Here is a 19,069-nt window from a genome sequence, read left to right as displayed (position 1 = left end):
TCCATATTCTTGCAAGACTAGAAGTCTGTGTGCTCATACATTTACATTGGACACATGGGCCAATGCCTCACTAGTAGTTGAAAATGTGCATTGGAGCAGAGCATATGTTGAGCCAAGAAAAGCTTGTTTTTTAGCACAAAAAGGAATTTACGTGGTAAGAGAGACCACTATCGTTTCCACAAGCACGACACCGGTGGCCATTGGGAGCCCATCCATGTATGGAGACTGGTGGTTACGACATAAGGATATGTCGTATATATCATTTGAACAACAATAGGATAATTGGCTACTACGGAATAGCCAACTAGGTTATATTACGGAGTTTCCTCTTTGTGGACTAACAATGCGGCAAGGACATATACATTATTGCTTCCATAACCATGGATAAAGGGACATGCAAATCGGATGTGGCATATGAACAAGTCCTTAGGCTGGTAGAAAGGTGAGTTGGGATAGATACGTCAAAGCAAATTGCCTTTAAAACAAAAGGTCTTTCACCTCACGAGGATGCTCCCCATAGGAGAGTACTTGGCAAAGCGAAAAATAGTGACTTCAAATTGTTTGCAATGCCGTCATCAAATGTAGAGTATCTATTATTTACTATGGGCATACACTGACACAAGGGATGTTCTGAATTGTCTATTTTTGGATATGCGAATCAAATTCCCTGACGTGAGATTTGGCAAAATAATTTGGATGTTTGGAAGATATTATCCTTCCAAACTACAAGAATATGCTCTTTTCTTTGCATGGGCAAGATATTGGGCTATATGGGCAATACGACTGGATCATAATTACAAGGTATTTGCACATCCTCAAATCGACAAGTATGTATACTTCCATCAATCATTGCATGAAAGTTGAGTTGCAATAGATATCGATCAACAAAACTATGAAGTGTTTTTCCACTGTTTTTAAATGTACTTTAATGAGAGCCTCTTCCCTTTGAGGGTTCTCGAATATAAGATTTGGCAGTGGTTTCACACAAAAAAAAATGTGCACATGCGTGCGCACACACGTGTGTGTGTGTGTGTGAGAGAGAGAGAGAGAGAGAGAGAGAGACTTTTAGCAATACATAAATTGATCAAACGTTGAATAAGAAAACAACAAAGAAATGAGTCATAATACTCCCCCATAAAGACAGGATTTCTAAGAACTTTTGGGAGTATAAGAACACCATAATATTTGATTGTACTTAACCAGATTCTAGGTGAGATAAGGGCCAAAAATTTGAAGGGACTCAAGCTACTTCATAAGGATTCCTAAACTACTTTCTGTTGACTGTCCCATTTTACATTGAATTGTCCACTGAGAACCTGGAGCTGAATAGAATGAACTGTGTTTTGCATCTGTGATAAGAGAGTTATCTTCGGCACCAAATTATCCTACGTCGGTTCAATACCATGTATGATCCAAAAAAAACAGGGTTGATGGGTATGTTATCTCCACTGTGATGCATCTGTCTGCCTGTTTATGAGAAGAACAAAAGATGTTTAAAATTTATCATGGTGAATCAAGTCACTGCATCCATTTGAAAAAAGTGTAGAACAGGTCTCATCATCATTCATGTGTATATGCGATATGTGCCTGGGTGTGGGTGTGGGTGTGGGTGTGGGTGTGGGTGTGCACCTGAGTGCAGGTACCCCCGTGTGTGGAATAGTGAGTGCATAGATGCATGTGAGTGCCCGTGCCTGTCCGCATGCACATTCTCTCTGACGTACCTTCACAGTCCATGCTGCTGCATTGCCCGTACTCGAATTGGGAGACCATACAAGCGAATAAACCCAGCAGCATCTGCTTGATTGTATATACCACTGCCTTCCTCAAAAGAAGAAATATCTTTACGATAAAGGCTGTATGGACTCTTTCTGCAGGCTACATTCACTGAGCCTTTGAATAGCTTCAAGGTGACCGAACCAGTTGTCGTGGACGACACTTTCTCCATGAAAGCATCTAGGGACTCCCTGAGTGGGTCAAACCATCTACCTGCATACACAAGCTCTGCATACTTGATCGCTAAAGTATCTTTCAGTTGCATCGTTTCCCTGTCCAAGATTAAAGCCTCTAGCTCACGAACCGCTGCAGTGAGAATCGTTCCACCAGGAGTTTCATATACCCCTCTACTTTTCATGCCCACCAACCTATTTTCAACCATGTCAACGCGTCCAATACCATGTCGGCCCCCTATCTCATTCAGTGCTGCAAGAAGGTTGGCAGGTGACAAATGCTTGCCATTAATTGAAACAGGGATGCCAGCTTCAATACTGATTTCCACATACCTGAGAGCATACGGAGCATACATTATGAAACCAGACATTACATGTTCTCATTCATACTTCCCTCGCACATAAAGTCTCTCAGCAGTCTTTCTATTTGTCTAGTACCTCCCTCTCTCTCTCTCTCTCTCTCTCTCTCTCTACACTGAGGTTAGAGGGAGATACCATTTAAAAGGGATTTGGACCTTTATCACAATTCATTCAATACAAAGATCATACATGCATGGGCCTTTTCTTCTTGAGATGAGACGGCATAGAAATCACCTGATAAAATCTTGCTCACGTATGCTCAGGAGTAAGCCTCTGGTGCCACACGAAGTATTGGCTGAGTTTGGGTCAGCACCTTTCGTTTTAGATGCCACGTGTCAAGGTCACATGTCATAGTCACAAGGGACAAGGACGGGGGACGGGGACGGGGACAGGACGGGGGACGACCATAAGTAGGGAACAGGGACGGGGGAGGGAATGGCACTTAAAAAATACTCTTTTTTTTTTAGTTTTTCTACTCTACACTTATTCTACTTTGAAAGTACATCAAAATGAGCACAAATTTACACTAAAATGGTAAGCTTTGACCACCACTTTTGTGTGTGAGCCTTGAGGAAGTGTGTGTGTGTGTGTGGCTTAAAGCTTGAGTAATGAGCAATGAGACTTGAACTTCCTTGACTCTAGAGACTTGAAGGCTTGAAGGTGTGTGTGTGTGTGTGCTTGTTCTCATATAGACAGGCAAGAGGGAGGTGGCATTAGGGACACATGTGGCAAGAGGACTCAAGAGGGAGGTTGGAGTTTGAGGCAAGAGGACTCAAGAGGGAGGTAAGGATAGGTCCTAGGATAAGGGCCCCCAAGACTCAAGAGGAAGGTGAGAATAGGTTGAGGCCCAAGTGACAAGAGGGGCTAGAGGGGCAAGAGACTAGAGTGGCAAGAGGGGAGGGGGGCCAAGAGGGCCACTATGGCCCTTGTGACCATGGGCCAAAGGCCTTGAACTATGGCCCAAAAAGGCCCCCAAGAGGACGTCCCCCAACGGTCATAAAATTGACCGTTTTGCTGCCCAACGGTCACTTGACCGTCCCCCCAAGATCCGTCCCCCACACCGTCCCTGCCCAGACCTGTCCCCATCCCCTCGTCCCTTGTGAGGGACATCCGACCGTCCCCGACCCTACCACGTCCCAACATGGCGTCCCCACGTCCCATCCTCCCGTCCCCTGTGACTATGTCACATGTACATGAACCGCATCTACACTCTTGACATAGATTACCTCCCAAGACTAAAACTTAGTCCTCGGGAAAGCTTTCACGGGAGACACAAAGTAGCTCCAAGTGCCTCTGCACCACTAGATGGTTTGACTCGCATGACCTTCGGATGGACCGTCTGCCCCCTTCTGAGTATGGAAATACTTTCTCACTTATTACCTAGGATTTGCAAAGAATGCAACATCCCAGCCTGTTGAAAGCGTTCAGCTTTATTTGCTTGACAAATCTGACACTTGAGGACATAATCTTCTACATACCCTTTCATCTTTGGCCAATAGAAAGTGTGTCTTACTAAAGCTAAAGTCCTGCGTACCCCGGGGTGTCCAGCAGAAGGGGCATCGTGACACTCCTTAAGAATCTTGGACCTAATGTCCGGAACCTGTGGTACACAAACAAAACAGTAAACCATTCTAAATCATCCACTGGTCTCTCAGTCATCGAGTCTTGGTCAATCAATGAGCTCCCGTCCTGGATCCTCTGCCAATATGGACCAAAATAACTATCGATCCTGCAAAGCCCTCTTCAATGACTAAAATAAGTCAGTGGAAATCTTGGTGAACGACAAAGTATTCACCTCTCTGATCCGAATAAGTGCATCTGCTACACTATTCATGGACCCCTTTTCATAGCGTATTTCAAAATCAAAATCTTGCATTAACTCTTCCCATCAAGCTTTTCGTCCTCTCAAATCATCTGCATCACACACATACAAACTTGGAGCCATATAAATAATGCGTCCAAACCTTGAGAGCATAAATAACAGCGTAAAGCTCCTTCTCAAGGGTTAGCTAACAAGATTGAGTGTCGTCCAACTTTCGACTCTCGAAAGCAATAGGTCTACCATCTTGGAATAGAGCAACCCCGATCGCATAGTCACTCACGTCAATCTCAAGAACATAAGGCCAACCAGGATCGAGTAGTGCTAAGATAGATGCTTCCTTGACTTTATCTTTCAAAAGTCTAAAGGCCATATCCAAATCGTTATTCCAAGGGATAGATTGATTCGACTTAGGTCCACGACCTTTCACGGTCATCGGTAGTGTAAGCTGAGAGTACTTCTCTATAGATTTCCGAAGCAAAACAACAAAACCTAGAAAAGAACGAAGTTGTCTCACCGTCTATGGTATCGGCCAAGCCAAAACCTTCTGGACTCGGTCATAGTCAATGCCCAACCCATCTCGTGTGATCTTGTGTCCCAAGTAAATGATTTCTGTCATAAAAAACTCACATTTACTAAATTTAGCATACAATCGATTATGTCTTAAAATAGTCAAGACAATTATGAGGTGGCTAGCATGATCCTCAAGAGTACGAGTGTATACTAAAATATCGTCCAAGAACACCACTGTGAACTTTCCCAAATGTTCACGAAAAAGATCGTTCATTATTTGCTAGAAAGTGACTGCAACATTGGTCAATCCAAAAGGTAATACGAGAAACTCATAATAGCCATACCTAGTCCGAAGGGCGGTTCTTTCAACGTGCCTTTCATGAATACGTATCTAGTAGTAGCCAGTACGTAAATCTATCTTGTGAAATACTTCACTCCCACTAAAGAATCTATCAGGTCATCTGATCTAGGAAGAGGATAGCGATTCTTGACTGTCACTTTGTTCAGTCTCTTATAATCTACACACATTCGCCATGTATTATCCTTCTTTCTCCTAAGTAACACAAGCGCACCCCAAGGTGATTTACTTGGACGGATCTGGCCCATTCTCAAATAATTTGCGAGTTGTTTGGCCAACTCATCTTCCTCAACCTGGTTCATCCTGTAAGGCGGAATGCTAACAAGTTAAGCACCAGGGATTAGATCAATACGATGATCCACTACCCTTTCGGATGGTAAGCCCGATGGCAGTTCCTTAGGAAATACATCTTGAAACAAGTCAAGTAACTTCTTTAATTCTTTGCTTTCAAACACACTTAATTCATTAACATCCATAGTAGGTATAAGAAATGAAAAAAGTGGAATCAAGACACGGTGAAAAGCAATATACAAAGAAGAATCCATTATATTTCCAAAATCAACTGTATTTACAAGAGGTCCCTGAGAGGGATGTATACAATTACCTTGGATACAAAACTGGGTGTTTCTACGTGCAAAAGAAAAAGAATGACTAGACCAATCTATTTGGACCTTGAGGGTCTTAAACCACTCAATCCCTAATACCCTTGACCCCAGCAAAAGTGTACCGTCCATGCCTGACAAGCATTGGCCACCCAAACACATGGAGTCCAAAGTGCACAAATTCTTCAGAGAGTTAGACATGCTCGAGCCCTGAGATCAAGACCCTTTCTTGCTAGCCCCAGATCAAGGACATATTCCTATCACGTGCATCCCACACTTGGATGCCACGTGGGCATGTTTGTGCAACAGCACGTGCAAGACTTAGAGTGCTAACTCACCCTTTGTGAGCCCTTGTCCAGAGAGAGTCAGCCAAGGATCCACTGTAGACGGTCATGGTCATGTCCCACACGTTTGTCTAACCCTCTGGAATGATGTAGAGATGTACTGGGCATTTATTAGGCTTCCACCTGGATGCACGAGGAACAATCTAGTGTCAAGAGACAGGCTTGGAAGAGCCAACCAGGGGCAACCATGATCTATCATCTACCTCGAAAGGGGCAAGACCTTGAATATGGGGGCTAGCCATGGGCCAGCCCACTGCCCAATCAGCCAGCATAGGAGGTTGCCACCCAGCTTCACGCATGTGAAAAGCGCAGCCTTGTAGGGTATTTTCAGCAGGTCATGAGCATATGAATCTTCAATCAGGCCAACAGCAGTTCTATGAACCGACTGGAGAATGAAGGATATATATACAGCCCTTCAGTCCCTTGCATAAATCATCTCATATTTTCTACAAGTGCCAAGGCTCAAGGGCCTAGACAGCCCTTCAGTCCCTTGCATAAATCATCTCATATTTTCTACAAGTGCCAAGGCTCAAGGGCCTAGACAGCCAGAAGGAGCCAAGGGCAAGGTGGAAAGTGAAGTTCAAGGGTCATATTCAGGCTGAGAGTCACCTCAGCCAAGTGAAGATCTCCAAGGTCAGTTCAGTCTAGGTTATTTACGGTCAGCAGTCAAACGTTCTACTCATTCAATAAAGCAAATACACCATACATGGTAGGGGCCCTTCAGAGGGTATTTGGGACCCAACATTGTGTATCATCTCTTTTCTCTCACTCTTATTCTCAATGCATTGTGATATACATCATCAGAACAAAGGTGCTGAAAGTTATTTATCAAAGTATAGTCCTCATCTATAAGCTTCCGCATGTTACATTTCCACAGCCATAGAGCGGCACCACCATGAGAGGTCGACACTGATATCTTCTTTCTACTTCTCTGTCATCATTACACGTGTGATAGGCATTAATCTCTATTGATTAGCATTAGTCATCATTAATTATACTTCCACATAGTAGTCATGTTATGCAAAGCCAAGAGAAAATCCCATCTTTTGATGGCCTAGCTGGTGAACCCACCATGTTGTTACTAAACGTTTTACTGTTCCTGAGTTACCGTGGCATGGCATTGGAGAAAGGTGTGCATGTGACACTTTGCAATCATAATCCTTTGATATGGAGTATGATTGCAACCTTGACATAGCAGAATATGTCCAGAACCCACTAGTAGATCACAGTGCTTTCTAGCATCTGCAAGGTTGGTCATTTAATTTTTCATTTCTTTGTTGCAATAGCATTTAAGGAATGCTCTAGGCTGCTTCCTTTTCTCATACAAATTGTAAACATAGCATACTTTATTGGGGCCTATGGTACCTTTTAGGCCATTTTGGTTTTTCACAAACCTTGAAAAATCTCTCTCTCTTTCACACACACACACACCCCTTGATAAATCTCTCTCTCTCACACACACACACACACACCTCCCTTAGTAAATCCCTCACACACAAAAAAACACACAAAGGAGGTGGAGGTATAGAAACATGCTATATACACATGCTATATACTCTACTGTTCAGCATATTATGAGTACAAGGGCACTTTAATCCTATGTCCAGGTCCCTATGCAGAAAGGGGGGTCCTCTATGCAGTGTCATTGTGTATGAGGACCCAGAGATGTGTGGCTCTCTATTTTGATGAGATCATCAGCACTCTCGCAAAGGCACACTAACAAGCATGCAGTCACTCTTTGAAAGAAGTGGCAAGCAACACCGAGTGAAAGAGAGAAGATTTTAGACCACAAGACTACCCAGTCAGAGCTCAGAGTGGGGCCGACACACAGACGTCTTGTCTCAAATCATCTCAAAGACTAGTAGCCTCCCCGAGATCCAAAATTCATGGAACTAAATCCACTACCTCCTAGATGAGATTCTGGAGAGCCTAAAGGAGCCAACAACCATGGGACCAGCCAAGGAAGATACAAATCATTCATGGACACATGAAGGGTTCACCATCTATGCCTCATAAACTGAGACTGTACCTATTCTGGTAACCCCATTGCTTTGACAAAGAGTGAGCTTCTAGGACCATCTGAGCAGATTCACTAGTGCCTTACAGCACTTTTATAACATCACTACGTTACAGTTACCTGCCCATTCAATTTTCATTGCTGTGTTGCACCAGCATTCAAAAGACCCTAGGGAGGTTCGATTACTAATTGCATAACATCACTACGTTACAGTTACCTGCTCATTCAATTTTCATTGCTGTGTTGCACCAGCATTCAAAAGATACCCCAGGCAGCTTCAATTACTAATTGAAAGGACAAGGTTTTTAGCCAGAAGGGGCCACTGCCTACCCCATAGAGATGTTCACATCCCCAAGTTGCCAGTTGATGTTTTCCAATGCCGTTGACCTTCAACAATCTCTTACCATGCCTATGCCTGTCAGCCTTCATGTGAAACATAACTAACTCTTTCATGTGGCATGATGACGTTGCATTGGAATCTGTTTGCCTTTTTTATTTTTTGCCATTTTTCAACACATTTTGGGTGCTTTCATTTTCTCCCATTGTGGTGAAACCTGAGGAGTATACAAGTCCAACACATAGAAATACACCCTAGTATCTAGCAATGGCATCTAACCATGCTTTCAGATCTTTAAAACGAACTTACTCTGGCTTGTTCGGAGCATCCTCTGGATCTGTTGTCATTACATACATGTCCTTCTTGGGTTCATTTTCTGGATTTTCCAAGATATCCCCCTGGCATGAGAACACTCTACATAAGTGTCAACCCTACTAAGAAGATCAATCAATTGCATGCAAATCAACCTTACACATACCTCATGGCTGATGTGCCATAGGTTACGATCTCTACTATAGATAGATTTTTTTGTGACGGGAACAGGCACACTATGCTTCTTAGCATATTCTATTGCATCTTCACGGCCTCGTATGTCCCATTCCCTCCATGGAGCCACCACCTTTAGCTTCGGGTTGAGGGCAAAAAATGTCAGCTCAAATCTCACCTGCACAAATTCACGAGTAAAAAGAGAGACTACTCAAACTTTATCAACAAAGCATTCTTCCCAAAGAAATGTGTGATAAAAACATAACTACCTGATCATTGCCCTTGCCTGTGCAACCATGAGAAACAGCATCTGCACCAACCTCCTTGGCAATGTCAACCATCGCCTGTCACAAGCTCAAAAAGCCTTAGTCAGTGCAAGTTTCAACAAACATGTGTAATAAAGTCTTACCAAAACCAAGAAAAATCAATAGAAATAAAGTATATTACCTTTGCAATAATTGGACGAGCCATCGATGTGCCAAGTAGATACTTTCTTTCATAAACAGCTCCTGCTCGTAAACAAGGGAAGACAAAATCCCTAACAAACTCTTCCTTCAAATCCTTGATGAATAGCTGACTGGCCCCACTAGCCTTTGCTTTGGCTTCCAAACCTTTGGTTTCACCAGTACCCTACATCCAGTAGGAATATGCAAGCTTTAGAAAAAATCAAGCAGCTAAGCTTGATCAGATTTTTTATGCTAAATATTGAAGGTCATTGCACTAAACCCTCCCCCCCCCCCTTTTTTTGCCTTCCTGCACAGCCTGCACGCCCCCCACCTTCTGCGTTCCCCGTCACCACCCTCCTGCCTGCCTGCCCGCCTTCTCCTGAGCCCCTGCCCTCCCGCCCTTCAGCACCCTTGCCGCCTTCTGCATTCCCCATCACCCTCCTCCCGCCTGCCCGTCCACCTTCTCCTGAGCCCCTGCCCTCCTTTGCGCCCTTGCCGCCTTTGCCTCAGCGCCCGACCTCCGGCTTTTGGCTTCGACAGTTTCCTTCCTTGAGGCCCGCGGACAGATTCAGGATTTGTCGAGCCAGGAAAAATCACCAATACTCATTTCCTTGGGCTTGGCCACTCAGGTAGATTTCAACCCACCAACAGAGGCAGATCAGGTGATGACACAAAACCCCATCGCAATACGCAGCGCTCACACATTTTTCGCTAGATGGCACCATGGCTTCAACCCAGCATCTAACCCCCTTGCAGTTGATACCAGCTTCCCACTTACGGTCTGCTTCCCCAGCCTTATGAAGGAGTACCACCCTCTCCTCGCTCAATTGGACAGATGCTCGGGCAGGTTATTGAGTCCCCCCAGACTGCTGCCTCAGTGGTAGCCAGGACAGCAGGAATTCCGGCATCAGAGTTTGCATAGCCTCTCCGGAGGCTCTCCCGCATGTAACCGTTCTCCCCAGCCTACAGGCGGACCCATTGCTGCAGCGGGTGGAGTATTCAAGACTCCCCAGCCAGTGTTCCATGTGTCAGCAGATGGGCACCTTGCTAGGATCTGTCCGTGCCGCCAGGCCTGCCAAGGACAACCCCCTGACCCTCCTGTCCCTGCCTCAGGCTCACCCGCGCGGGGGGGGGGGGGGGGGGGGGACCGACACAAGAGCTCAGCACACCCCCCCCCCTCTCCCGGAGAGAGGACGACTCGCGCGCGGGGGGGGGGGGGGGGGGGGGGGGGGGGGGACCCGACGCAAGAGCTCAGCACACCCCCCCCCCCTCTCCCGGAGAGAGGGCGACTCACCAGCCCAGCTTCGGGACACCGGCACAGCAGCCCTCAAATGCCACCGCCAGCCCCTACAGGTGCGCCACCAGTCAGAGCACCTGGCAGGCAGGGGCCCCAAGGCAATGGTGCCTACTAGTAACTGTTACAAGCATTCATCCCAGGATCCGGAGGTGAGCGGCGTCCAGGAGGTGCCAATCCCAGTTCTCAGTTCCTGAGTTTTCGCTGCAGTTGGTCCCCCCTCCACCCCCTTCCTCTCCTCCCCGCTTCCCAACTCCATTCCCGCGGCCCACCGGCCGCTCCTGATCCCTCCCAGTGCCAACAGTCTGGCTCTCCTCACCATTTGATTCACCAATTCTCCAATCCTATACGATTGTAGCATTCCCTGTGGCTGCCCTTCCTCCAGATTCCCTCGTGCCTTCGGCATGCTGATCTATCCTATGCCACAAGAGTGGCCAGAATCTTGGTCAAACTCTGACCAATAGCGAGGTTATGACAATAATATCCCATGTTTCACTTATATAGTGCCACTACTCACTTATATAGTGCTACTGCTGCTATAAATAACCATCCTGTTATAAATAGCCAATACACATGGATTTATTAATAATAACCTTAGCAGCCCATATTAGCCTGCTTTCTCCTAATCCCAGGGCTCCCCTAACCCTGTGGGGGCAACGAAGCGGGTGAAAGCAAAAGCAATCATCTGGTCCTCGCAAGAAAGAACCGGAGTGGCACGTTGGGCCCTAGGCCACTAATCTTGAGGATTAGGCTTTAGCACTAGGTACGTAACCCATGTTTCACTTATATCGTGCCTCTGCTGCTACAAATAACCATCCTGTTCTAAATAGCCAATACACATGGGTTTATTGATAATAACCGTAGCTGCCCGTATTAGCCTACTTTCTCCTAATCCCAAGGCTCCCCTAACCCTACCGGATTAGGCCACTAATCTTGAGGATTAGCACTAGGTACGTAACACGCAGCCCCCCTCTGATCATGGGAGCCCCGGTGGATTCCAGCCTCTTCAAATGCCTTCCAGTGGAGGCAAGTGAGTTCTCGAAGACGATGGCTCCCCTCCGTGTCTGTGTGATTTTCCATCACTCCCGAGTGGCCACTCCAAACAGTGGCACCGTAATCTTTTCATTCCCGTTCAGTTTGCCCCAGTGGGACTCTGAGACAGCTTCCTCCACCATCCACTCTCAGGCAGTCGCCCCCTCTCAGCATTTGGGAGACGGGGACGGACGGCTTGTTCATATTGTCATGCATTTTTGGATGGGATTCCCAGCCGAAGGATCCGGGGAGTCCTCATTCAGGAGGGGCAAAAGGGACAGGTTTTTTATTACCAGATCTCTCCAAAAAGGGTGTCCACTCACCCCCTTCCTCTTTCTCTTTGTTGCAATGAGCAGTTTCTTGGCCACCTAGGAGACTTGGCTACAAGGTCTCCACCTCCCCATCCGCTCTCAAGAGGAGCTTCTAGACTCCAAGTTTGCTGATGATACCACCACCTACCTCTCAGAAGAGGAGGGGACGAACCATCAAGGTCTTCTACACGGCGTCAAGAGCTCGAGTCAACTGGCATAAGTCATGTGGTTTTTGGGTTGAATCCTCACCCACCCTAGCTTGGAGACCAGTTGAGTCTTTTCAATGGATTCCCCGTGGTACATCGGTCAAATATACGGGATATCATGTGCGATCGATATTTTGCCAAAGCAACAGATCGTCCCTCCTCTTATGAGCATTCGAAAGAATTCTTCTTTACAAGAGCACAACACGGCTCTCACTCGTTGGCCGAGCGGTGGTGGCCAACCAGGTTCTCATGGCCACCATGTGGTACATTACCTCTTGTTGGGCTTTCTCCCAGGCATGCCTCAGCCGGGTGCAGAGGCTAACCCATGAATTTCTCTGGGCGGCCGGGCCCAACGGGCCAAGGTGGCTCGGAGGGTTATTATTCAGCCCTATCATCGTGACGGGTTGGGCATCATTGATCCAACATTCAGAGCATAGCCCTATTGAGCAAGTTGGTCGTTAGAGGCCTTCAGCCAGGGGGTGAGCCTTGGAAGGCTTTCCTCATCGCCAGGATCTCAGCTTGACCCTAGACCCCCAATGTGTCGTCTCACTAGTGGATCTTCGTGGAGGCTCGAGCCAGCGGCCTCAACTCCTCCTTCGAGGACCGCTTTGCTGCCAGTTTGATCAGAGCTTGGGCTCACCTCAAGCTTACCCTCACCCAGTTATCCCGACCTCAAACGAGGAAAGACTTCGCCAATCCCTCCTCTTCTCTTGGGCACTCGCTGACACATTGCTTGGAGGTGCCTGTCATGCTCAGTCGTTGGTGGGAGAGTGGGGCACTTTCAGGAAGCCCCCCCTAGAGACTCAGGACATACGCCTCATGCAGATCGAGGATCCGGGGCCGTGATCAGATTACCCTCGTCTCTGCTATCTCCCTGATTGGCAAACCCCCCCTTTCACAATCTTCCACCCCCCCCCCCCCCGAATGGCTTGGTGCTTTCACTCGACATGAATGATTGCCCTCTCAGTCCTTGGTTCTGATGGGGGGGCCAACGCTTATTTTCTCAGTTGGACAACAGGGATGGCTCACCCTTTCCCCCACAGAGGATTCTTGGCTTTCCTGATCATCAACAGCACATTGACCCTCCCCCCGCCAAGGTGGCCAGCGACAATTCCTAGCACCTCTGCAACCTTTGACTTGCCTCCAATGGGATCCTGGCAGTGGGAGTGACCTGTCCCCTTCAAGCCAGAGAGCCACACCCTTTTCTCATTACTCGGCAAGGATGGGCCCCAGGATCCAGATGCATGAGATTGATGGTACTCCGGCAACAGCAGACCATTTAGCAACCCAAGGCATCTCTTCTCACTTTCTGTGAGATTTTTGGAGGTGGCCAAGGGATAGTTAAGGTCACACTCAGCAGTTAGCCCACTGCACCCTTGCTGTCAGCACCTAGTTGGCCACTGGAGGACGGCCGGCACAGTGCATGTGTTGCAACCACCCAATGGAGTCGCAGAGCGGCACTGCTTTTGGGACTATCCCAAATCACAACAGGCTTGGCAGAGGATCCTTCACCTGTATACGTCGGTGCGGTCACATCAACGCCACATACTCCTGGGTGACTGAGGCCGGCCCCACTCTCTCCTATGAGGAGACTGCAGGTGAGCAGGCCCTCCGACTCTTCTCACTGCAGGATTGATACAATTCCCACTCCCAACAGTTCGGCAGAGCCCTGGTCGCTTGGCACCAGCCCGAGATTCCAAACTGCCAAGTATTTCCTATGGTGCCTCGCATCATCCATACACGAGAAGGAAGGAGGTGAGAAGAGAGATTGTAAAATGTTAAGTCATTTGACATATATCAAACCTGAAATGGGGGGTGCAGAAAGGAAACACCAGTTGTTATCTGGAAAACAACCAAGCCAATCATGATGTAGAGTGGCCATCTACAGGAGAGGGAATTATGCTATCCTCACAGGCACTGATTCTCCACCATGACGAATCATGGCAACAAACCTTTGAGACATTTTTTATTAAAAAAAAGAAAGGAAAGGGGTCGTGAAGTCTTCATGCAAGTGGACATTGCATGCAGTTATTGTCATAAAAAGGCCGATTGCAAAATATTAATTGGCACTGTTTGCACTGAGCTCCGAGCTAATACTGTCAATAACCTTGCCTTGACTAATCGTGGTTGATTTCAAAAAATCCTTTCTTTTGAATGATCATACTATCCTATGCTGGTCAGACTTGAGAAAAGTACCTGCCCAACATCTGCTGTAAAGCATATAACCTCACAGCCATAGTTCTCTCTGTAACAACAATAGCATATATTAGTTAGTATGAATGGGCAATATTAGCACTATAGTTTTTCAAAACAAAAAAGCAAGTGTTGACCTTAGAGTAGTTCAAAAAGTTCCTACCTTAACCATGGTACTATCACTGAAGTGTCCAAGCCACCACTGTATGCCAAAACAACTTTATTGAATGTGCCACGAAGTCCCCTCTTGATCCTTTTGGAGAAAGTGCTAGGACTCTCTTCAGCCAAGACCATTTTAATACCTGCAAGAATTGTGATAAAGTTGAGCCAACACTGAGCCACACACTCCTCAAAACATTCTTTTGTAAACGTTGGGACAGTGTAAAGATCGAGGACAGGGTGGCAGAGGGAGATAAAAGGACACCATACCAACGCACACCTAGAGAGGGGAACGAGACCGAAGAGCCCCTGAAAAGGTCCTTAGTTTCCACCGCGATCTGCGTAAAATTAGCTGCTCGATGAGAGCTCAGCACAGAAGACCACCCCTTCCTGGTAGCCAGATATGTTCCCCCTATAAAACAGAGGACCATTTTAAATCTCATGGCACACGGGTATGGTACCCCATCACGTTTGGTCACAGGGGTATGGTACCCCATCACGTTTTGTACACGGGTATGGCCCCTTAAGTGGTTCCGTACCCCCTTTGGCATTGTTGTAGGGTATTACCTCTGACCACCACTGACCATACTTGTCAGTTTATGCTTAGTTTATCTGTTGCCTCGAATGTAGGGCATGCCCTAAGCATCTCCCACCACACTGCACACATTATGTCATTCTCAGGTTCATGAGCAAATACTCCCCTGTTAATTTTAATTACCTTTTGTCTTGAATGTAGGTGATGCCCTAAGTATCTCCCACCACACTGCAAACATTGTGTCATCCTCAGGCCAGTTACTTTCTCTGCACCTAAGCATCTCCCACCACACTACACGCATTGTGTCATTCTCAGGCTTATGGGCAGTTACTCCCCTGTTAATTTTAATTACAAGTTTGTAGGAGATGCCCTAAGCACCTCCCACCACACAACACACATTGTGTCATTCTCAGGCTCATGGGCAGTTACTCCCCCCTCCTCTCCTGCAACTCTCTCTCTCTCTCTCTCTCTCTCTCAGACACACATATGGAGTCAACAGGCATGTAAGCAGCCCCATAACAAGGATAGAAGGTTTACAAGACTGTGAAGCATGAAAAAAGTACTCACTCAATGTTTTGAAAATTTTACATAAGTTCACGACGGGGGCCAAGAAAAACATAAAGAATAGGGGACAAGAATATGGGTGAATTTCAAATTAGTTCGCTTATGGTATATAGGGCCAATAGATTCCTGCATTCAGGTAGCTCGATCACCCAGTTTCCAGAAGAACTCTCTACTGAAATACAAAAGATCTACAAGGTCTCAAATCTGGAATGCTTAGATGGACTCACAACACATGAGACTCATAGATGTCTCAGACTTACACTAATATTCCCTGTGATTTTACTACGATTTTGAGATAAGCAAGTGCTCCTTCATGTAAATGCTAGACTTCTCTTATAATTTGACCAAAAAAACCCATGACTGATATATGTCTATATAGCTAGAACACTGTCTTATGCATGAAAAAAAGATCATCAACAAGACGAGGATGATGGAAAGAAAGGTTTATACTTACTGTGCATGACACGAGCTTGTGGTTTCTTTCCAGTTCTAGGCCATACCGGACTCCTGTCAAGCGTTTGGCAGTCCCCATAAAATGAGGAGTTTTGAGTTGAGTGGGAGAGCAAGGTTCCACTAATGAAACTGCAAGAGGAGAAAGATAAAGCTGGTCCTCCCATGTTGCTGATCTTCTCCTAAGGGAGTAAGAAGCCCTGCAATATGAAATTTCCAAAAGATGAAAAAAGGTTAGTTGAGGCAATAGAATGCACCTTAAGCCTCTGAGTAGTAGCCACTCAGAAGCCTTCTCAACCCTTCTCTTCTTGACCCACTGCAAGGTTTGAGAGAAGGGAAGGCCAAAATTTTACTCTTGAAAAATAAAGGGTAAAATTTCAACACCTGCAAGAATATGCATTTTACATGAGAGAGAAAATCATATAAAGAGCCAAATAAAAAACCATGTAGCATGATTTACAAGGAGATCACAGAAGGGAACCGTGTAGCATGATTTACAAGGAGATCACAGAATATGCATTTTACATGAGAGAGAAAATCCTATAAAGAGCCAAATAAAAAACCGTGTAGCATGATTTACAAGGAGATCACAAAAGGGAAGGCCAAAAATTTGCCCTTGAGAAAAAGAAAAGCGCTAAAATTTTGACACCTGCAGGGCATGCCTTTCAAAGCTTTCAATGAGAGAGAGAAAATAATGGAGACCAAAAATAAAAAGACGGAGACCAAATTGAAAAAAGCAATCCTTCTCTTCTTGGGTTTCGGAGAGAAGGGAAGGCCAAACTTTTCCCTTAAAGAACCTGAGACTTGGACACCTGCAGGGTAATCCTTTCACAGAAATGCAAGAGAGAGAGAGAGAGAGAGAGAGAGAATGATGAAGATCTAAAAGAAAAAGTAGCATGCCTTAGAGGAGGAGATGAAAGGGAGAGACCCTTGAGAACAGAGCCAAGGAAGGGGGATTGCGGTTCTCTCACCTTGAGGAGGAGATGAAATGGGGAGACTCTGGTAAGGAAGCGTGATTGCAACTGTGTGGGGTTCTCTCACCTTGGGCTAAATAGAACAAGCGCTGTAACACAGAGAAAGAGAGAGAGGGAGAGGGAGAGAGAGAGAGAGAGAGAGAGAGAGAGGGACGCACACTCACAATGGTACCACATATGCTGGAAAAGCGTTCGCAGAAAACTACCTGTGCTGACTTCCAGAGCCCTGTGCTGACCTCTAGAGCAGTCCAACACAACCAAAAAAGGTTAAAATATTAAAGAATGTGTTCGAACGGCACTCTCCTTATAAACACGAGTATTAACACCAGTATTAACACGAGTATTTGACATGTTCTTAAACCTTAGCATTTGACATGTTCTTAAACCTTAGCATTTGGCCCCAATTGTCAAATACTTGTTTAAAAGCAAATCCCTTAATGTGCACCCCTCCTCCAACCCCCTCCATTCCTTTAGAAAACGTCCCCACCACCAATGAATTGTGAACATCTAAATAATCATTGTTCGCTTCTCCACTTTTTGATAAACAAATCTTACCTAAGTGTTGTAATTATAACCGACAACTACTTCCCACAACACCGTGCCGATTCTAAAAAAACTTTTCTTTTATTGAACTTTTCTTTTATGATGAAAGACAAGGTACTGAATTTACATAAGCCATAAGCGTAGATTAGAACCTACGGCTAGGCCATAAAGTAGATGATCATAAATCAACTTTCTATAGGGGGTGGGGACAATAGTTTTTATTCTCGCCACCCACCCCTCCCCCATAGTCCATAAAGGGGAGGTGGGGGGGGGAGGAGGGGAGAGAGAGAGAGAGAGAGAGAGAGAGAGAGAAAGAGTGTGTGTGTGTGTGTGTACGTGCACGTGCACGCGCGCATGTGTGTGTTCCTCCTCCATAAGAAAAAAAATAAAGTAAATAAGTGTGTGTGTCCCCTTTGTAAGTAAAAAAGTGTGTGTGTGTGTGTGTGTATGTGTGTTGGCTTCCTTTTGTACGTTTTATATGACTAGTGGGCCGACCCATGCTTCGCACGTCTCCTCAAAATTCCAAATTCAAATTCTACCCCAATCTCCTCGAACCTCCTCCTCCTCTTTTCGAACCTCCAAATTCTTGCCACATGGCACTTTGTGAAACTCTTTCCTTTATATCATACTAGTGGGCAACCCATGCTTCACGAGACTCCAAATTCATAATCTACCCAAACCTCCTGAAACCTCCTCCTCCCCTTCCCAAACCTCCAAATTCTTGCCACATGGCAACTTTGTGAAACTCTTCCTTAAGATAATATAAAGAGAGAGATACAGAGAAGAGATATAGAAATGATGATCTGAAATGTATTCATTGAAGCTCACAAAAGCTTATCAATATACATAAAGATGTACTTGTATGAAGAACACAACAAAAGGTGTATTCACTCAACCTCCAAAAAACAAAAATAATACATGAACAAGTATGTGTATGAAGAACACAACAAAAGGTGTATTCACTCAACCTCAAAAATCAAAAATAATACATGAACATGTATTATTTTTCATACACATACATGAAGTATGAAGAACACAACAAAAGGTGTATTCACTCAACCTCCAAAAAACAAAAATAATACATGAACAAGTATGTGTATGAAGAACACAGCAAAGTGGTTCCCCTGAGGTAGGGCAATCCAAGGTTATACCTTAAGAAACACATGTTATTATAGATATTAAATCCAAGGTTATACCTTAAGAAACACATGTTATTATAGATATTAAATCCAAGGTTATACCTTACGAAACACATGTTATTACACCTAGCATATCAGCAATTAAATAGATATGGATGATAAGTAACTAATGATGTAATGTTAAAAAAAACTATTGCCCTTCTTACTTTTCTTGGTGTTACTATATCATCAATTGTATTCATACATATGACAAGTAACAAGTAAAGTATGAGTATAAAAACTTCTACCTTTTATGGAGTTTATTTGAGATATACTCTTGTGATCTCATATCATGTACATATTCACACAATCTTATATCATGTACACCCCATCCTTCCTCTCATCATACGTATCTGCTCTCCCCCCCCCTCCCCAACCCTCTTCTTCCTTGCATAGCTCCTG

The 19,069-nt window shown here is 45.4% G+C and overlaps 1 protein-coding gene across 7 annotated transcripts; it reads right to left on the bottom strand.

Annotated features, from left to right (window-relative positions):
- Nucleotides 1-1,063: 1,063 nt before the first annotated feature.
- LOC147613888 (argininosuccinate synthase, chloroplastic-like) lies at nt 1,064-17,313 on the bottom strand. 7 transcript variants are annotated; one of them, XM_086781878.1, is made up of 10 exons: nt 17,153-17,313; nt 15,977-16,172; nt 14,428-14,566; nt 14,268-14,316; nt 9,230-9,412; nt 9,052-9,126; nt 8,775-8,960; nt 8,606-8,694; nt 1,722-2,279; nt 1,064-1,467 (listed from the first exon to the last, which is right to left on the bottom strand). In XM_086781878.1, exons 2-9 carry the CDS (start codon nt 16,137-16,139, stop codon nt 1,724-1,726), a joined length of 1,440 nt encoding a protein of 479 aa, XP_086638004.1. In that variant the 5' UTR covers nt 16,140-16,172; nt 17,153-17,313; the 3' UTR covers nt 1,064-1,467; nt 1,722-1,723. The 7 variants fall into 7 exon arrangements, with proteins under 7 accessions (XP_086638004.1, XP_086638002.1, XP_086638005.1 ...); XM_086781876.1 differs by lacking the exon at nt 17,153-17,313 and adding an exon at nt 16,944-17,078; XM_086781879.1 differs by lacking the exon at nt 17,153-17,313 and adding an exon at nt 16,901-16,945.
- Between the last annotated feature and the right edge of the window lie 1,756 nt (nt 17,314-19,069).

This window comes from Cibotium barometz, chromosome 43 (assembly GCF_041138505.1).
Source record: "Cibotium barometz isolate CiBa-2024 chromosome 43, ASM4113850v1, whole genome shotgun sequence".
In the NCBI taxonomy this organism is placed as follows: domain Eukaryota; kingdom Viridiplantae; phylum Streptophyta; class Polypodiopsida; order Cyatheales; family Cibotiaceae; genus Cibotium; species Cibotium barometz.
The sequence above is the reverse complement of the archived record's forward strand: the minus strand, read 5'-3'. Positions and strand labels throughout refer to the sequence as shown.

Bases quoted from the DNA above. Each gene is read 5' to 3' on its own strand.
- LOC147613888 (XM_086781878.1), bottom strand. From the start codon at position 16,139: ATGGGAGGACCAGCTTTATCTTTCTCCTCTTGCAGTTTCATTAGTGGA. The intron at 14,567-15,976 runs GTAAGTATAAAC...CAATTCTTGCAG, and splicing joins ACAAGCTCGTGTCATGCACA to GTATTAAAATGGTCTTGGCT. The intron at 8,961-9,051 runs GTAGTTATGTTT...GAATTTGTGCAG, and splicing joins CAGGCAAGGGCAATGATCAG to GTGAGATTTGAGCTGACATT.